At 43.2% G+C, this 18,620-nt stretch overlaps 2 protein-coding genes across 2 annotated transcripts; one reads left to right on the top strand and one right to left on the bottom strand.

Annotated features, from left to right (window-relative positions):
- Positions 1-3,717: 3,717 nt before the first annotated feature.
- LOC136710008 (uncharacterized protein F54H12.2-like) lies at positions 3,718-5,025 on the bottom strand. Its single transcript, XM_066685616.1, has one exon. It carries the CDS (start codon positions 5,023-5,025, stop codon positions 3,718-3,720), a length of 1,308 nt encoding a protein of 435 aa, XP_066541713.1.
- A 4,571-nt stretch (positions 5,026-9,596) lies between these two features.
- Positions 9,597-16,673, top strand: LOC136710007 (mucin-6-like). The gene is made up of 6 exons (XM_066685615.1): positions 9,597-10,323; positions 10,398-11,153; positions 11,401-12,669; positions 13,017-14,109; positions 14,334-15,115; positions 16,630-16,673. The coding sequence occupies exons 1-6, from the start codon at positions 9,597-9,599 to the stop codon at positions 16,671-16,673; spliced, it is 4,671 nt and encodes a 1,556-aa protein (XP_066541712.1).
- Positions 16,674-18,620: the final 1,947 nt, after the last annotated feature.

The raw sequence follows: 18,620 nt of genomic DNA, 5'->3' as shown, positions 1-18,620 counted from the left end.
ATAATCCTAACTAAATATATGCATTTGTTATGTGCGCACTGATAACACAGATTCAAACCCAAGGGCCCAGTGCTGGGAGGCGAACGTGCTAACCACCAAGCTACCATGCCGCCCAGTTAATACTGCAAATGTGATTAATTAATGTATAATATTTGCATAGATGTCACAGGCAATGCCATTTTTTTAACGTACAAACCATAGAGTTGGTATGCCTGTCTTTACAATTTTACTTATATTGGCATTTTTTTAGGTGAACTGTCATTTTAAAAACGTTTAGCTTCATTGCTTGTGCTTTCACCATGTGTAGCTTTAAGATTTCAGTTAGGGATGCACCGATACCACTTTTTCCTTACTGATACCGATATTTCATGTTAAAGTATCTGCTGATACGGAGTACCGATACCAACTCTGTCTATTTGAAATATTAGATTGGTGAATATAAATCCAGATATTCATATTGCTATACTTTTAGTAAAGATGTTATCAGTGTCACTATTAAGATATAATAAACTTGAATGAACTGAATTTACTTTTTATTAACTGCACATTAAAAACTTTAAACACCACATTAACACCATCCCTACATCCTCATCCCCTCTACACAATCCTACATTCTTAGTCCCTCCACATCAACCATCCCTCAACACTATCCCTACATCCTCAACCGCTCGACATCATCCCTACATTCTCAGTCCCTCCACATCACCGATCCCTCAACACTATCCCTACATCCTCAACCCCTCCACATCATCCCTACATTCTCAGTCCCTCCACATCACCAATCCCTAAACACTTTCCCTACATCCTCAACCCCTCCACATCATCCCTACATTCTCAGTCCCTCCACATCACCAATCCCTAAACACTTTCCTACATCCTCAACCCCTCCACATTATCCCTACATTCTCATCCCCTCCACACAATCCTACATTCTCAGTCCCTCCACATCAACCATCCCTCAACACTATCCCTACATCCTCAACCGCTTGACATCATCCCTACATTCTCAGTCCCTCCACATCATCAGTCCCTCAACACTATCCCTACACCCTCAACCCCTCCACATCATCCCTACATTCTCAGTCCCTCCACATCACCCATCCCTCAACACTATCCCTACATCCTCAACCACTCCACACCATCCCAACATTCTTAGTCCCTCCACATCACCCATCCGTCAACACTATCCCTACATCCTCAACCCCACCACATCATCCCTACATTCTCAGTCCCTCCACATCACCCATCCCTCAACACTATCCCTACATCCTAAACCACTCCACACCATCCCAACATTCTTAGTCCCTCCACATCACCCATCCCTCAACACTATCCCTACATCCTCAACCCCACCACATCATCCCTACATTCTCAGTCCCTCCACATCACCCCGTCCCTCAACACTATCCCTACATCCTCAACCCCTCCCCATCATCCCAACATTCTTAGTCCCTGCACATCACTCATCCCTCAACAATATTCCTACATCCTCAACCCCCCCACATCATCCCTACATTCTCAGTCCCTCCACATCACTCATCCCTCAACACTATTCCTACATTCTCAACCACTCCACACCATCCCTACATACTCAGTCTCTCCACATCACCCATCCCTCAAAACTATCCCTACATCTTCAACCATTCCACACCATCCCTACATTCTCAGTCCCTCCACATCACCCATCCCTCAAAACTATCCCTACATCCTCAACCCCTCCACATTATCCCTACATTCTCATCCCCTCCACACAATCCTACATTCTTAGTCCCTCCACATCAACCATAGTAGTATATATCCTACACCTTCTGTCAAACACCTCTGTGAATGATTTATGACCCCTTGATTTATGACCCCTGATTTATGACCCAGGTGACAGGTCAGTACAGGATGTCCTTATATGGGCTTCCCCTCACACCTACACCCCACCCCTGACATCCTCACCCCCCCCCCCCCCCCCAACATGTTGGGGTGGTTGTGCTTGCATGTGTTATTTAAAATGACCCTGGTGGATTTCTATGGCTAAACGCTTTTTAAAATGTCTACAGTGTGTGTAAATCAGTCTCTTTTAAGAGAATCTACAGTTACACCAACTATTAGTTCTGAAACCAACGTTGCTTTTGCGCCAAGGAAGAAACGGCGTGGTAAAGCATTTGGTAGCAGCCCTCGCGAATATTTTAGGGGTGTTAAAATTAACCAGTTTGATTCTCGGGCTTATGACTGACAGGTCAGTACAGGATGCCCTTATATGGGCTTCCCCTCACACCCACACCACACCCCTGACACACTCACACCCCCCCCAACATGTTGGGGGTGGTTGTGCTTGCATATGTATTTAAAATGACCCTGGTGGATTTCTATGGCTAAACGCTTTTTAAAATGTCTACAGTGTGTGTAAATCAGTCTCTTTTAAAAGAATCTACAGTTACACCAACTATTAGTTCTGAAACCAACGTTGCTTTTGCGCCAAGGAAGAAACGGCGTGGTAAAGCATTTGGTAGCAGCCCTCGCGAATATTTTAGGGATGTTAAAATTAACCTGTTTGATTCTCGGGCTTATGACGTTTGTGGGATGGTCAAAAGTGGATCAACGCCTTCCAGTGATGTCTGTTAAAAGAAACATAAGCCGACACTGAAACCACACGAAGTCAAGACACGAACAACACGCAAGCCATCATGTTTGAGGACATTCTTCCAGCAGACCATCCCGACACCCGTGGACCTATGTGGTGTGAAAATTATCGACTGTCGGACATTGAATATACGCCGATTGACACGGGTCATGGGCTTGTAAACTACAGCTATGGTGAATCGACGGCGGTTGTCAAAGCGGTATCAGACAACAGTTTGTTGGGTCAATATGGTGATGATCTCAGTTGTGTGGACATTGCGAACCCGCATGTTTTTCGACAAGACCCGGTGGATGATTTGGCAACGTTGATGGCTAGACAACTGACAATCGCTGAAGCTCCTGAAGACAACGCTATATCTGCTCCGATTGATGTGGTGGACGGGCAAGTAAGCTCTACGGCGCTAAAACTGATAAAGTCCACTGTCGTTGTAATCCTACAACACATCATAAACAACAAGCTGAAGGAAACATGTCTTGGTTGTGAAGTGGATCACCCTAGTCAACTTCGACATTCGTGTCTGTTTGAACCTGATATCTTCTTTTTTGAAAAATACTATAAAGATATAACAAGGACATTGTTCACGCCCGCCTTAAAACATGCCATAGCTGGGCTTCTAAAGTGTTTTGGAATAGAACTACCCCTTCTAAAAATTCAAGGATGTGTTGAAACAGTCGTCTGTGAATTACAATGCGAGCCGTACATTGTGGAAAAGCTGCAGGAACTAAGAGAAAGCCTGATTGATCAAACCTCTGAACAGTTTGTCAGCGATGCCGTTGACTGTTGGGAAGGTGATTCAAAGACTTGCAGGGCTGTTTAAGTGAAAATGGGGATAGTTTGCGGACACCAAAACTTGTCATAGGTAGGTGCATTTCCAAAACTGTCAAAAAAACACCCGACACGGTCTTCACTTATGTAGATAGCAAGCCAGTGTTCGCCAGGAAGATCAGATGAGTGTGTATTGACAATTGCCGTCACAGGTAATTTCCATATACCATTTGTTGGTAATTGGTCACATGCTAACACACCGAGAAAATGTGTGTTAACAGCCACTTTGTCCATTACAGCAGACAGCTCCAACGTATTCATTAGTAATAATCCACTAAAACTTGTCTTCGGTTAGAGATTTCAATGATGCTGTCAAAAACAGCATACACAACCAAATTTACAGTATGCGGGAGCGGCTGTCTGAAACGGACCTCCAGTCTAATATTATCTGATTTGACCAAAGACACGTGTTGACCGCATTCTTCATCAGGTGTGAGGTTAAACGCATACAGAGTGTAACCCTGTAGGAAATCCTGCCTATCAATTGGCAATGCCTGGTTTTTCAGATGTCTTCCAGATGCAAGCGCTAACTGGAAGAATTCGCGCACGGCGGAACCAGTGTGGAAATCGGGTTGGTGTGGTTTGGCTGGAAATTGTTGGCCGTCTAAATAGACCGCAAGAAACTCCAAGTTGTAATGTTTAAACGCGAAGGGGTTTTTATTATAGGCGCCTGTGAATGCATCATTATCAACCATGGCTATTATCATAGACTTAGGTAGAGTCCCCAAGAACAAATTTTCTTGGTTAGAAACACGTGTTCCAGCAGGTATGGAAAAATTTTTTAGACACACTCTGTCAATGGGGTATTTAGCCGTTGTTGACAACAATGTCTGGGCATGACCCAACCTTACAGCTGGTGACACAGATACTTTTTTGACAAATAACGATGCAGAGAGAATATTCACTTTGTATGCTAACGCGTCATGCCGCATTAGACAGAAATCATCCTTATTACGTGTCATGCGAATTTTTATATCAACACCGTTAAGCATCAATTTCTCCTGAAAAAATATGTCGCTATGAATCGGGCTCAGCAGTTCTACCACATTACTAGCGTTTGTAAATGCGGCCCTCTTTGCCAAACCGCGATTGTTCCTTGCGGGGTTTGTTTCATCCATATGCCCTGCAGTGTCCAGATAAAAGAGGCCTGCAGAGAAGACAGTTTCCAGGGTGTCCCGACCATAGTTGGCGAGACATTCTATCATGCTACGGTATGGGTAGGTACTTGAACTCTGTGATACCAGCCTGTCTCCTAGGGACACGTCGACCTGTGAAAATATTGTAGCTCCAGGATAGTTTATCAACCCCACAGCGGCTCCGTCATCAATGTCGCTTCCGTCAGGTTTTGTGATTTTAAGACGAAGGTATAATAGTGTGTTATTTAGATCCATATAATCTTCACCATGGCCGGCTATGAAAAACTCCAGTGGGGCAGTGTCGGATATTGCTGACAGCGGCGGAATTTCGACATAAGTGTTTTTCTCAATAGCGGTTTGTGTTAAAGGTACTGTAAACAAGTCCAGTTCTGATTTAATACACTCCTCAGACATGCGATGAAGTAGAGCCATGATCAGAAAATGGTTTTAACAGGTTTCCTACAGGTCGAGGTTGTTGTCTGCTTCCCCTTACGCTTTCTTTTTGACACTATGTGTTTTTTCATCTCAAGCTTGGTTTTCTTAGCAGGACAGCCACGCCTCTTACCAGGGGGTCGTTTCACAGATTTTCGAGCCATCACCAACATACCCGACCCATCTTGATTGTGTGCCATCATACGCGTCAGACCGTTACTGACAACATCGCTTACAATGTTTTTAGCAGCTGTTTTTAGATGTGGTTTGGCTATATTAAAACCCTTCTTGAACAACGGTATAGCCATTCTGAATAAATTTCTAAAAATCCCACCAAATCCCGCACCATACATTGTTGGGCTACCTGTATAGCCGGGCATGTGGCCTCCGGCCTGACTTTGATAGTAAGAAACGTAACGTTCAGGATCCATGGCCAGTCTGTTGAAAGATTCCATTTTCAAAACCTAATTCCTTGTTTTACAGGTCTAAAGTGTAGCTTTACAACCACTTTCCCATAAGAAAAATTTACGTGCTGGTTCTGATCGGTTTTCACTTCTATAGCGATATCGTTTATCTGTGATTTTGTTGTCGACACGTAGTGTGGCTTACTGTATCTAACTGTGACAATATCATGGTTGTTCCCTGATATATGTACACATCTTAACAGAGGTACAAAACTGTCACCAATTAATTGGTAATCAACAATGTCTGTGTAAACAAACATTGAGTAGAAACCACCATAGATGTCGACAGGGTGTGGCGCGTACTCTTTCTGTACGACATCCGGGTCATTTGTTTTAACTACACACTCTAGTATCACACCTGGTTTAAAACCCAAGATGATGGCTAGTTTACCATTAAATATCAAACCGATATCAGATAACGTCTTAATAAATAACCTGTGACTTATTTGGTCATAAACAAGACCTATTGAATGGTCTGTTAGATGGATATTAATCTCAGCAACTAATGCCGGTATATGGTTATAATACCCTGTAGGTAGTGTTATTTGTGTTGTTTTGCCCGATTTTTTATCAATTACGCTAAATGTGGCATCTAGCTCACAAAAGGTTGTCCACGTTCGTGGGTATTGAAACTCTATCACCCCTACTTCCCAGTCACCTTTTAGATCGATTGGTTTCGCTAGTTTTGTTCTATAATTAGAAATTTGATTATCGGGGTATACCGACATAGACGAATTGCTCGGCAGTGTGACGCAAAAACCATTGTCCCCCATATTTGTCCTTTGATGTAAATGAACTAGTTCACAAAGTACAACACCTTTTAAGGCCTTTGTATGTCCACAACATCATTTTCAGGAACCCAGCTGTTAAATTTTGACGGCCAACCTAACCATTTCACTAAAACCATTGTTTTTTTACCCTGTTTTTTTTTATCCAAAATTTTTTCAACTTTGAAATCTTTTTCTGTAGACATGCGTATTTTTTGCAACTCTTCTTCATAGAAACGGCCGTGTATAATGTCACCGTCATAATCTTTCAATTTATAAACGGGTGGTTGTCGTCGGATACAGTCTGATATAGTGAAAAACTCCTGTGTATAGTTCTCCTCATACCCCTTTGTAAACGGACCCCTGACTTTAGAAATACGCACAACGTCACCAGTCTTGTACTTAAATATGGTTTTCTTGTCTAATTTGTTTCTCACACCATACAGCGTTTTAAACACGCTAGATTCGTTTTCTTTCGTCACATCAGCTGGCTTGGTTTTGATACTACGATGGTAACTATTATTGTAACCGCTCATAATATCTTGTAAAACATCAATGTACCTTTTGGAGTTTACAGCTGTTAGATAACGCCACATACGACTTTTTAGCGTTCTATTAAACCGCTCTATGACACTGGCTTTTATCTCACTACCTGTAGCAAAATGTGTGATTTTGTTTTTTGATACTAAATTTTGAAAATATTTGTTGAAAAACTCTTTACCCCTGTCAGTCTGTAACTTTTGAGGAACTCTGCCTTCTTCTTCTAATATGTTCGCAAATGCCTTTGAGACTTCTATACCAGACTTATTTTTTAACAGTCGAGCCCACGCATATTTGCTGAACACGTCAATACATGTCAACATATATTTATATCCGTCATTTTCCCTAGAATACGCACTCATATCAACAAGATCAGCTTGGAATTGAGCGTCAATGCCATATACTATAACCCGGTTTCTTTTGTAATTATGTCGTATGGGTTTGTGGAGTGTGTATGCATCCTCTCCAGATAACCAGTCTGAAACCTGTTGATCAGACAGACACAATCCTGTATTCTCTAAAACACCCCGTTTCAAACGATTTTTACCGCCTAATGAACCAGAATTAGACGGCGTGTAATATACCGTTCTCATAAGATTTGATGTGTCGATAGATGACATTGTTGAAAATAATGACCACAGATTTGTTTGTTTGACTGTTTTATTCACAATGCATCGATGAAATCTAAAAAGTTTGCACACACATCTACATTTTTCTCAACTAGATATTCAACAAATGTTTTAATCACTTTACGAACATCAATTGGTTTCTTTGTTGAAAGTTTTATCACACAAATGTCTATTATATATGTACATAGACAAAGCACATAACCAATTTTTACCACATTTTCACTCTTAGGCATGAGAGACAGTAATTTACTAATAGTCACAAGGGTTGTTTCGTCAGAATCTATACATAACTGTGTCAAATGACACCAATCATGCGATGTTGATTTGACAATATTCATTTGGTTCTTGAAATTTTGTAAACGTTTAACATTGACATCATACACACTATTAATGAGTGTAAAATCATCCACACTATCGTCAATACATTTATACAACAAACGTGTCAATTCGCAGTTCACACGGTGTTTCAGCACACGCTTTGACAGACTTTGGTGTCCGCAAACTATCCCCATTTTCACTTAAACAGCCCTGCAAGTCTTTGAATCACCTTCCCAACAGTCAACGGCATCGCTGACAAACTGTTCAGAGGTTTGATCAATCAGGCTTTCTCTTAGTTCCTGCAGCTTTTCCACAATGTACGGCTCGCATTGTAATTCACAGACGACTGTTTCAACACATCCTTGAATTTTTAGAAGGGGTAGTTCTATTCCAAAACACTTTAGAAGCCCAGCTATGGCATGTTTTAAGGCGGGCTTGAACAATGTCCTTGTTATATCTTTATAGTATTTTTCAAAAAAGAAGATATCAGGTTCAAACAGACACGAATGTCGAAGTTGACTAGGGTGATCCACTTCACAACCAAGACATGTTTCCTTCAGCTTGTTGTTTATGATGTGTTGTAGGATTACAACGACAGTGGACTTTATCAGTTTTAGCGCCGTAGAGCTTACTTGCCCGTCCACCACATCAATCGGAGCAGATATAGCGTTGTCTTCAGGAGCTTCAGCGATTGTCAGTTGTCTAGCCATCAACGTTGCCAAATCATAAACCGGGTCTTGTCGAAAAACATGCGGGTTCGCAATGTCCACACAACTGAGATCATCACCATATTGACCCAACAAACTGTTGTCTGATACCGCTTTGACAACCGCCGTCGATTCACCATAGCTGTAGTTTACAAGCCCATGACCCGTGTCAATCGGCGTATATTCAATCTCCGACAGTCGATAATTTTCACACCACATAGGTCCACGGGTGTCGGGATGGTCTGCTGGAAGAATGTCCTCAAACATGATGGCTTGCGTGTTGTTCGTGTCTTGACTTCGTGTGGTTTCAGTGTCGGCTTATGTTTCTTTTAACAGACATCACTGGAAGGCGTTGATCCACTTTTGACCATCCCACAAACGTCATAAGCCCGAGAATCAAACAGGTTAATTTTAACATCCCTAAAATATTCGCGAGGGCTGCTACCAAATGTTTTACCACGCCGTTTCTTCCTTGGCGCAAAAGCAACGTTGGTTTCAGAACTAATAGTTGGTGTTAATGTAGATTCTTTTAAAAGAGACTGATTTACACACACTGTAGACATTTTAAAAAGCGTTTAGCCATAGAAATCCACCAGGGTCATTTTAAATACATATGCAAGCACAACCACCCCCAACATGTTGGGGGGGGTGTGAGTGTGTCAGGGGTGTGGTGTGGGTGTGAGGGGAAGCCCATATAAGGGCATCCTGTACTGACCTGTCAGTCATAAGCCCGAGAATCAAACTGGTTAATTTTAACACCCCTAAAATATTCGCGAGGGCTGCTACCAAATGCTTTACCACGCCGTTTCTTCCTTGGCGCAAAAGCAACGTTGGTTTCAGAACTAATAGTTGGTGTAACTGTAGATTCTCTTAAAAGAGACTGATTTACACACACTGTAGACATTTTAAAAAGGGTTTAGCCATAGAAATCCACCAGGGTCATTTTAAATAACACATGCAAGCACAACCACCCCAACATGTTGGGGGGGGGGGGGGTGAGGGTGTCAGGGGGGGGGGTGTAGGTGTGAGGGGAAGCCCATATAAGGACATCCTGTACTGACCTGTCACCTGGGTCATAAATCAGGGGTCATAAATCAAGGGGTCATAAATCATTCACAGAGGTGTTTGACAGAAGGTGTAGGATATATGCTACTAACCATCCCTCAACACTATCCCTACATCCTCAACCGCTCGACATCATCCCTACATTCTCAGTCCCTCCACATCACCCATCCCTCAACACTATCCCTACATCCTCAACCACTCCACACCATCCCAACATTCTTAGTCCCTCCACATCACCCATCCCTCAACACTATCCCTACATCCTCAACCCCACCACATCATCCCTACATTCTCAGTCCCTCCACATCACCCCGTCCCTCAACACTATCCCTACATCCTCAACCCCTCCCCATCATCCCAACATTCTTAGTCCCTCCACATCACTCATCCCTCAACACTATTCCTACATTCTCAACCACTCCACACCATCCCTACATTCTCAGTCTCTCCACATCACCCATCCCTCAACACTATCCCTACATCCACAACCCCTCCACATCATTCCTACATTCTCAGTCTCTCCACATCACCGATCCCTCAAAACTATCCCTACATCCTCAACCATTCCACACCATCCCTACATTCTCAGTCCCTCCACATCACCCATCCCTCAAAACTATCCCTACATTCTCAACCCCTCCCCATCATCCCTACAATCTCAGTCCCTCCACATCACTCATCCCTCAACACTATCCCTACATCCTCAACCCCACCACATCATCCCTACATTCTCAGTCCCTCCACATCACCCCGTCCCTCAACACTATCCCTACATCCTCAACCCCTCCCCATCATCCCAACATTCTTAGTCCCTGCACATCACTCATCCCTCAACACTATTCCTACATCCTCAACCCCCCCACATCATCCCTACATTCTCAGTCCCTCCACATCACTCATCCCTCAACACTATTCCTACATTCTCAACCACTCCACACCATCCCTACATACTCAGTCTCTCCACATCACCCATCCCTCAACACTATCTCTACATCCACAACCCCTCCACATCATTCCTACATTCTCAGTCTCTCCACATCACCGATCCCTCAAAACTATCCCTACATCCTCAACCATTCCACACCATCCCTACATTCTCAGTCCCTCCACATCACCCATCCCTCAAAACTATCCCTACATCCTTAACCCCTCCACATTATCCCTACATTCTCATCCCCTCCACACAATCCTACATTCTTAGTCCCTCCACATCAACCGTCCCTCAACACTATCCCTACATCCTCAACCGCTCGACATCATCCCTACATTCTCAGTCCCTCCACATCACCCATCCCTCAACACTATCCCTACATCCTCAACCACTCCACACCATCCCAACATTGTTAGTCCCTCCACATCACCCATCCCTCAACACTATCCCTACATCCTCAACCATTCCACACCATCCCTACATTCTCAGTCCCTCCACATCACCCATCCCTCAAAACTATCCCTACATTCTCAACCCCTCCCCATCATTCCTACAATCTCAGTCCCTCCACATCACTCATCCCTCAACACTATCCCTACATCCCCAACCCCTCCACATCATCCCTACATTCTCAGTCCCTCCACATCACCCTTCCCTCAACACTATCCCTACATCCCCAACCCCTCCACATCATCGCTACATTCTCAGTCTCTCCACATCACCAATCCCTCAAAACTATCCCTACATTCTCAACCCCTCCACATCAACCCTACATTCTCAGTCCCTCCACATCACCAATCCCTAAACACTTTCCCTACATCCTCAACCCCTCCACATCATCCCTACATTCTCAGTCCCTCCACATCACCAATCCCTAAACACTTTCCCTACATTCTCAACCCCTCCACATTATCCCTACATTCCCATCCCCTCCACACAATCCTATATTCTTAGTCCCTCCACATCACCAATCCCTAAACACTTTCCCTACATCCTCAACCCCTCCACATTATCCCTACATTCTCATCCCCTCCACACAATCCTATATTCTTAGTCCCTCCACATCAACCATCCCTCAACACTATCCCTACATCCTCAACCGCTCGACATCATCCCTACATTCTCAGTCCCTCCACATCACCCATCCCTCAACACTATCCCTACATCCTCAACCACTCCACATCATCCCTACATTCTCAGTCCCTCCACATCACCCATCCCTCAACACTATCCCTACATCCTCAACCATTCCACACCATCCCTACATTCTCAGTCCCTCCACATCACCCATCCCTCAAAACTATCCCTACATCCTCAACCACTCCACACCATCCCTACATTCTCAGTCCCTCCACATCACCCATCCCTCAACACTATCCCTACATCCTCAACCCCCCCACATCATCCCTACATTCTCAGTCCCTCCACATCACCCATCCCTCAACACTATCCCTACATCCTCAACCCCACCACATCATGCCTACATTCTCAGTCCCTCCACATCACCCCGTCCCTCAACACTATCCCTACATCCTCAACCCCTCCACATCATCCCTACATTCTCAGTCCCTCCACATCACCCATCCCTCAACACTATCCCTACATCCTCAACCACTCCACACCATCCCAACATTCTTAGTCCCTCCACATCACCCATCCCTCAACACTATCCCTACATCCTCAACCCCACCACATCATGCCTACATTCTCAGTCCCTCCACATCACCCTGTCCCTCAACACTATCCCTACACCCTCAACCCCTCCACATCATCCCTACATTCTCAGTCCCTCCACATCACCCATCCCTCAACACTATCCCTACATCCTCAACCGCTCGACATCATCCCTACATTCTCAGTCCCTCCACATCACCCATCCCTCAACACTATCCCTACATCCTCAACCACTCCACACCATCCCAACATTGTTAGTCCCTCCACATCACCCATCCCTCAACACTATCCCTACATCCTCAACCATTCCACACCATCCCTACATTCTCAGTCCCTCCACATCACCCATCCCTCAAAACTATCCCTACATTCTCAACCCCTCCCCATCATTCCTACAATCTCAGTCCCTCCACATCACTCATCCCTCAACACTATCCCTACATCCCCAACCCCTCCACATCATCCCTACATTCTCAGTCCCTCCACATCACCCTTCCCTCAACACTATCCCTACATCCCCAACCCCTCCACATCATCGCTACATTCTCAGTCTCTCCACATCACCAATCCCTCAAAACTATCCCTACATTCTCAACCCCTCCACATCAACCCTACATTCTCAGTCCCTCCACATCACCAATCCCTAAACACTTTCCCTACATCCTCAACCCCTCCACATCATCCCTACATTCTCAGTCCCTCCACATCACCAATCCCTAAACACTTTCCCTACATTCTCAACCCCTCCACATTATCCCTACATTCCCATCCCCTCCACACAATCCTATATTCTTAGTCCCTCCACATCACCAATCCCTAAACACTTTCCCTACATCCTCAACCCCTCCACATTATCCCTACATTCTCATCCCCTCCACACAATCCTATATTCTTAGTCCCTCCACATCAACCATCCCTCAACACTATCCCTACATCCTCAACCGCTCGACATCATCCCTACATTCTCAGTCCCTCCACATCACCCATCCCTCAACACTATCCCTACATCCTCAACCACTCCACATCATCCCTACATTCTCAGTCCCTCCACATCACCCATCCCTCAACACTATCCCTACATCCTCAACCATTCCACACCATCCCTACATTCTCAGTCCCTCCACATCACCCATCCCTCAAAACTATCCCTACATCCTCAACCACTCCACACCATCCCTACATTCTCAGTCCCTCCACATCACCCATCCCTCAACACTATCCCTACATCCTCAACCCCCCCACATCATCCCTACATTCTCAGTCCCTCCACATCACCCATCCCTCAACACTATCCCTACATCCTCAACCCCACCACATCATGCCTACATTCTCAGTCCCTCCACATCACCCCGTCCCTCAACACTATCCCTACATCCTCAACCCCTCCACATCATCCCTACATTCTCAGTCCCTCCACATCACCCATCCCTCAACACTATCCCTACATCCTCAACCACTCCACACCATCCCAACATTCTTAGTCCCTCCACATCACCCATCCCTCAACACTATCCCTACATCCTCAACCCCACCACATCATGCCTACATTCTCAGTCCCTCCACATCACCCTGTCCCTCAACACTATCCCTACACCCTCAACCCCTCCACATCATCCCTACATTCTCAGTCCCTCCACATCACCCATCCCTCAACACTATCCCTACATCCTCAACCACTCCACACCATCCCAACATTCTTAGTCCCTCCACATCACCCATCCCTCAACACTATCCCTACATCCTCAACCCCACCACATCATGCCTACATTCTCAGTCCCTCCACATCACCCAGTCCCTCAACACTATCCCTACATCCTCAACCCCTCCCCATCATCCCAACATTCTTAGTCCCTCCACATCACTCGTCCCTCAACACTATTCCTACATCCTCAACCCCCCCACATCATCCCTACATTCTCAGTCCCTCCACATCACTCATCCCTCAACACTACTCCTACATTCTCAACCACTCCACACCATCCCTACATAGTCAGTCTCTCCACATCACCCATCCCTCAACACTATCTCTACATCCACAACCCCTCCACATCATTCCTACATTCTCAGTCTCTCCACATCACCGATCCCTCAAAACTATCCCTACATCCTCAACCATTCCACACCATCCCTACATTCTCAGTCCCTCCACATCAACCATTCCTCAAAACTATCCCTACATTCTCAACCCCTCCCCATCATCCCTACATTCTCAGTCCCTCCACATCACCCATCCCTCAACACTATCCCTACATCCTCAACCCCACCACATCATCCCTACATTCTCAGTCCCTCCACATCACCCCGTCCCTCAACACTATCCCTACATCCTCAACCCCTCCCCATCATCCCAACATTCTTAGTCCCTCCACATCACTCATCCCTCAACACTATTCCTACATCCTCAACCATTCCACACCATCCCTACATTCTCAGTCCCTCCACATCACCCATCCCTCAAAACTATCCCTACATCCCCAACCCCTCCACATCATCCCTACATTCTCAGTCCCTCCACATCACCCTTCCCTCAACACTATCCCTACATCCCCAACCCCTCCACATCATCGCTACATTCTCAGTCTCTCCACATCACCGATCCCTCAAAACTATCCCTACATTCTCAACCCCTCCACATCATCCCTACATTCTCAGTCCCTCCACATCACCGATCCCTCAACACTATCCCTACATCCTCAACCCCTCCACATCATCCCTACATTCTCAGTCCCTCCACATCATCAATCCCTAAACACTTTCCCTACATCCTCAACCCCTCCACATCATCCCTACATTCTCAGTCCCTCCACATCACCAATCCCTAAACACTTTCCCTACATCCTCAACCCCTCCACATTTTCCCTACATTCTCAGTCCCTCCACATCACCAATCCCTCAACATTATCCCTACATCCTCAACCCCTCCCAATCATCCCTACATTCTCAATCCCTCAACACCATCCTAACATCCTAACACCCCTCCATGTCATCCTCCATAGTTGGGGCAGTTTAAAAAAATATTATTGAATTTAAGGTGTATAAATTGTGGAGGAGTTGATGTACTGTAGAGATTACATACTGGGATTGATAGATAAAAATATGTAGGCTGATTCAGGATAGGGATATAGGTCATTTTATGATGTTAGTATAGTGTAAAGGGATTGAAGAAAGTGATGTAAAGGACAGTGATGTAGGGGAATGGAGGATATTGAAAAGATGTAGACGGATTGAGACTGTAGTTCAGGATGCAGGCGTGTTGATGGGGTCCCGAGTGAAGGTGAGGGTTTCATACACTTTTATTTATTTATTTATTTATTTATTCATTCATGGAGAATGATTGTGAATATAGTGATGTAGGGGTTGGGGATGTAGAAGTATATAGGGGGGTTCATGGTGTAGTGATGTAGGGGTTTGAGGCTGTAAATGTTTTGGGGTATTGGTTGAGGATGGAGAGATGTAAGGGGACTGAGGATGTATGGTGACTAGGGTACATGTTATTGGGGTTGAGGATGTATAGTGTGGGGGAACTAAGGACAATTTAGTGCTTAAAAATATAGGATATGTTTTTAAGCTCTTTTATAGCTCTTTAAAAAACATTAAAATAAGTTTTCTTAATTTTTTTTTTTCATTTAAATCTAGTTGGTTCTCTATTTTTTTTTTTTATTTATCACTATATTGACTGGTTATACTGCAATGCAGTCTTGTAAAGTTCATGGAATTAAAATAAAAACATAAAGGCTGTGCCCAAGATCAGTTGGGGTCTATGTTCTTTTACAGTTGTATTTTATGTTCATCCATGGAATTTATTGCTTTTAGAAATTTTTAACTGGTTGATTCTTTTTTGTTCAAGGAATTTGCTTATGTTACTAAAAACAAAACATGGCCAGATGAATTGCTGCTTTGTAACATTTAATGTTTTCCTTGCTTTACATTTACAAATGATATTTTTTGAAGTATGTCATATATTGTACTGAATATCTCTTTTTTATCCATACTCACAGTAACAGCCTGTGTAGAAATTTACTGAATTGGAATGAAATGGAACATTTTGCACAATTTATCTTATTCTAAATCAGAACCAAAGATAAAAAGGTATCAGCAGTTAATATTATATTAATTTTGTTTGTACATTTTTTATTAATAATGGATTATGATTCCAAATCAAAGTTAAAATCAGTTTATTTCTCACATATATTGTTAAACTGAAACAAGATGATGAAATAGAGATGTATATAAGGATCCAAAATATATATAGTTAATGAGGGAAAAAATACAGTGATAGAAATAAAGGTATGAATAAATAAGGACACCCATTGAAAACTTTGACTAACTTTAACATGGAATTTGATCTTTGTTTGAAAAGAACTGAGATAAAGGTAATAAAACTAAACACAAACGGTAAGAGTGGAGTACAACATAATGATGTGCAACTGGGAATGAAAAATTGTAATTTAAAGTGTATGTCCAGTGAAATGTTTTTTTGTGCTAGTTATGTCCCTTGTATATTCATAGTTGCTGTCCTGGTTGAGGGCACAAATGGCCTGGAGAAGAGGTGATTCTCTGTGTTTGATTTCAGAGAGCAAAAGTGATTGCCAGACTGCAGCAGAGAAACGAGTCTGTTGTTTGGGTGGTTGAGGTTCTAAATGATCTTCTGGATCTTGGTCCAGCACTGCATACTCTAGATCAAGGGTATTTAATTAGAGTTCATAAAGGTCCAGTTAGAGGAAATTTCCTCAGGCCAGGTTCTGGACACCATAATTTCTAACTTGTGTTAAGATTCAGTGCCATGTTCTGTATACTGAAGTAGCCTAGTATTTCTATCATTTCAAAAGGTTTTTTTGTTTTGTCGGTGCGCTTCAGATTGCTTCTTTTATTTAACGTTAGATTTGCCAACTTTCTAAAATCAAAATAAGGAACACAGGCCGGGGACCAGTACGCACTTGTATATCTTTTTCAAGTGTAGTCAATCAGATATAACCTTTTTGATGTCAGACATTTATTAAGCCAAGTGCCATCAGGACAGTCAGTGCAGGATCTATCCGTGTATTTTGCCAATACTGTTACCAGTTTTAAAAAACTATTATTTTAAATTGCTTATTGATTACAGTAAGATCTGAAGTGAAAGACTTTTACTGGTCTAAGAGTCTAAAAGACAGTGTTGTCCTATTATCATATTTAACTTGTGTCCAGAAATAACTCTGGCTGCTGATTGGTGAAATAAAGGTGATGACCAATGAAATGCGTGTTCTCTCTTTAGGCGATGTGGAGAATCCACCCCTCGCTCCGACTGAGAGAGATGTGTTTCTGTCTCAAAAACTTGCCATAACAGTGTGACCTCAAAAATACAGAAAAAAACACACCCGTATCGGTTCAAAATTACAATTGTTTTTTTTTTTTTTTTGGCACCACTTCTCTAATTAGTGCCACAGTCTCAGAACATATGAGACATGTTTGTTTGGAACTGCCTGTGGGAAATATGAACATATGCCTCTGGGCTTATTACTGGTTGAAATGTTTTTTCTATTTTTTAGAGCACGAAATCTGAATTTGCTTTTCTGACTCGATTTATACTCCACTGCTTATTGCTTTGTACCTTGCTCCACACTCCCAAATCTGCACAGATTTGATTGGCTGGGGAGCACATTTGAGCGCATCTTACAACGCATGCGATTGGTCTGTGAGATTACTGCATCGTAAAGCCCATACCATAAAGAAAAAAAAAAGTTTAGCTGCTTAAAATAAACATTGTAAAATTTAAATAGTTCTCAATAGTTTATCGTTTTTTATCTGTATAGATTCTGGAGTGAAAGTGTACATTCACTCAAATTCAGGAGATGGTGTGCGCCCAAACAAGTAAGAATTATAAAACCCACACCTGAATTCTGTTTCCTCTTTATAAATTACAATCTTCTTCAAAATGTGCGTAGGTGAACCAGTCTTGTTCTACTTCCATAACGCACACATTATGTTTATTTGGCATTTGGAGTAATACTAATAATAATAGTAAACTTAATGTTTGTGGCACTTTTTCAGAAGTTGCAAAGTGCTTTGCAAATCAAAATAATACACTCTATTGCCAAAAGTGTTCACTCACTTATCTGTGTCATTGAATTTAGGTATTCCAGTCACTTCCATGGCCACAGGTGAATTAAACCAAGCACCTAGGGATGCAGACTGCTTCAACAAACATTTGTGGAAGAATGGGTCTCAGTAAATTTCAGCGTGATACCATGATAGGATGCCAGTTGTGAAAAATCCTCACTACTAAAAATTCCACAGTCAACTATCAGTGGTTTTTATAACAAAATGTAAGTATTTAGGAACGACAGCAACTCAGCCATGATGTAGTAGGCCATGTAAAATGACAGAGAGGGTCTGCAGATGCTGAGGTGTGTAATGCACAGAGGTTGCCAACTTTCTGCAAAGTCAATCGCTACAGACCTCCAAAATTCATGTGTCCTTCAGATTAGACTCAAGAACAGTGCGTAGAGAGCTTCATGGAA

This window comes from Hoplias malabaricus, chromosome 11 (assembly GCF_029633855.1).
Source record: "Hoplias malabaricus isolate fHopMal1 chromosome 11, fHopMal1.hap1, whole genome shotgun sequence".
Classification (NCBI taxonomy): Eukaryota; Metazoa; Chordata; class Actinopteri; order Characiformes; family Erythrinidae; genus Hoplias; species Hoplias malabaricus.
The sequence above is the reverse complement of the archived record's forward strand: the minus strand, read 5'-3'. Positions and strand labels throughout refer to the sequence as shown.

What these genes read in the sequence shown, in the direction of transcription:
- LOC136710008 (XM_066685616.1), bottom strand. Translation starts at nt 5,025, where the DNA reads ATGGCTCTACTTCATCGCATGTCTGAGGAGTGTATTAAATCAGAACTG.
- LOC136710007 (XM_066685615.1), top strand. Translation starts at nt 9,597, where the DNA reads ATGCTACTAACCATCCCTCAACACTATCCCTACATCCTCAACCGCTCG. An exon ending in ACATCATCGCTACATTCTCA is followed by an intron (nt 12,670 to 13,016) that starts GTCTCTCCACAT and finishes CTATATTCTTAG; the next exon opens with TCCCTCCACATCAACCATCC. An exon ending in CTCCACACCATCCCTACATA is followed by an intron (nt 14,110 to 14,333) that starts GTCAGTCTCTCC and finishes CTACATTCTCAG; the next exon opens with TCCCTCCACATCACCCATCC.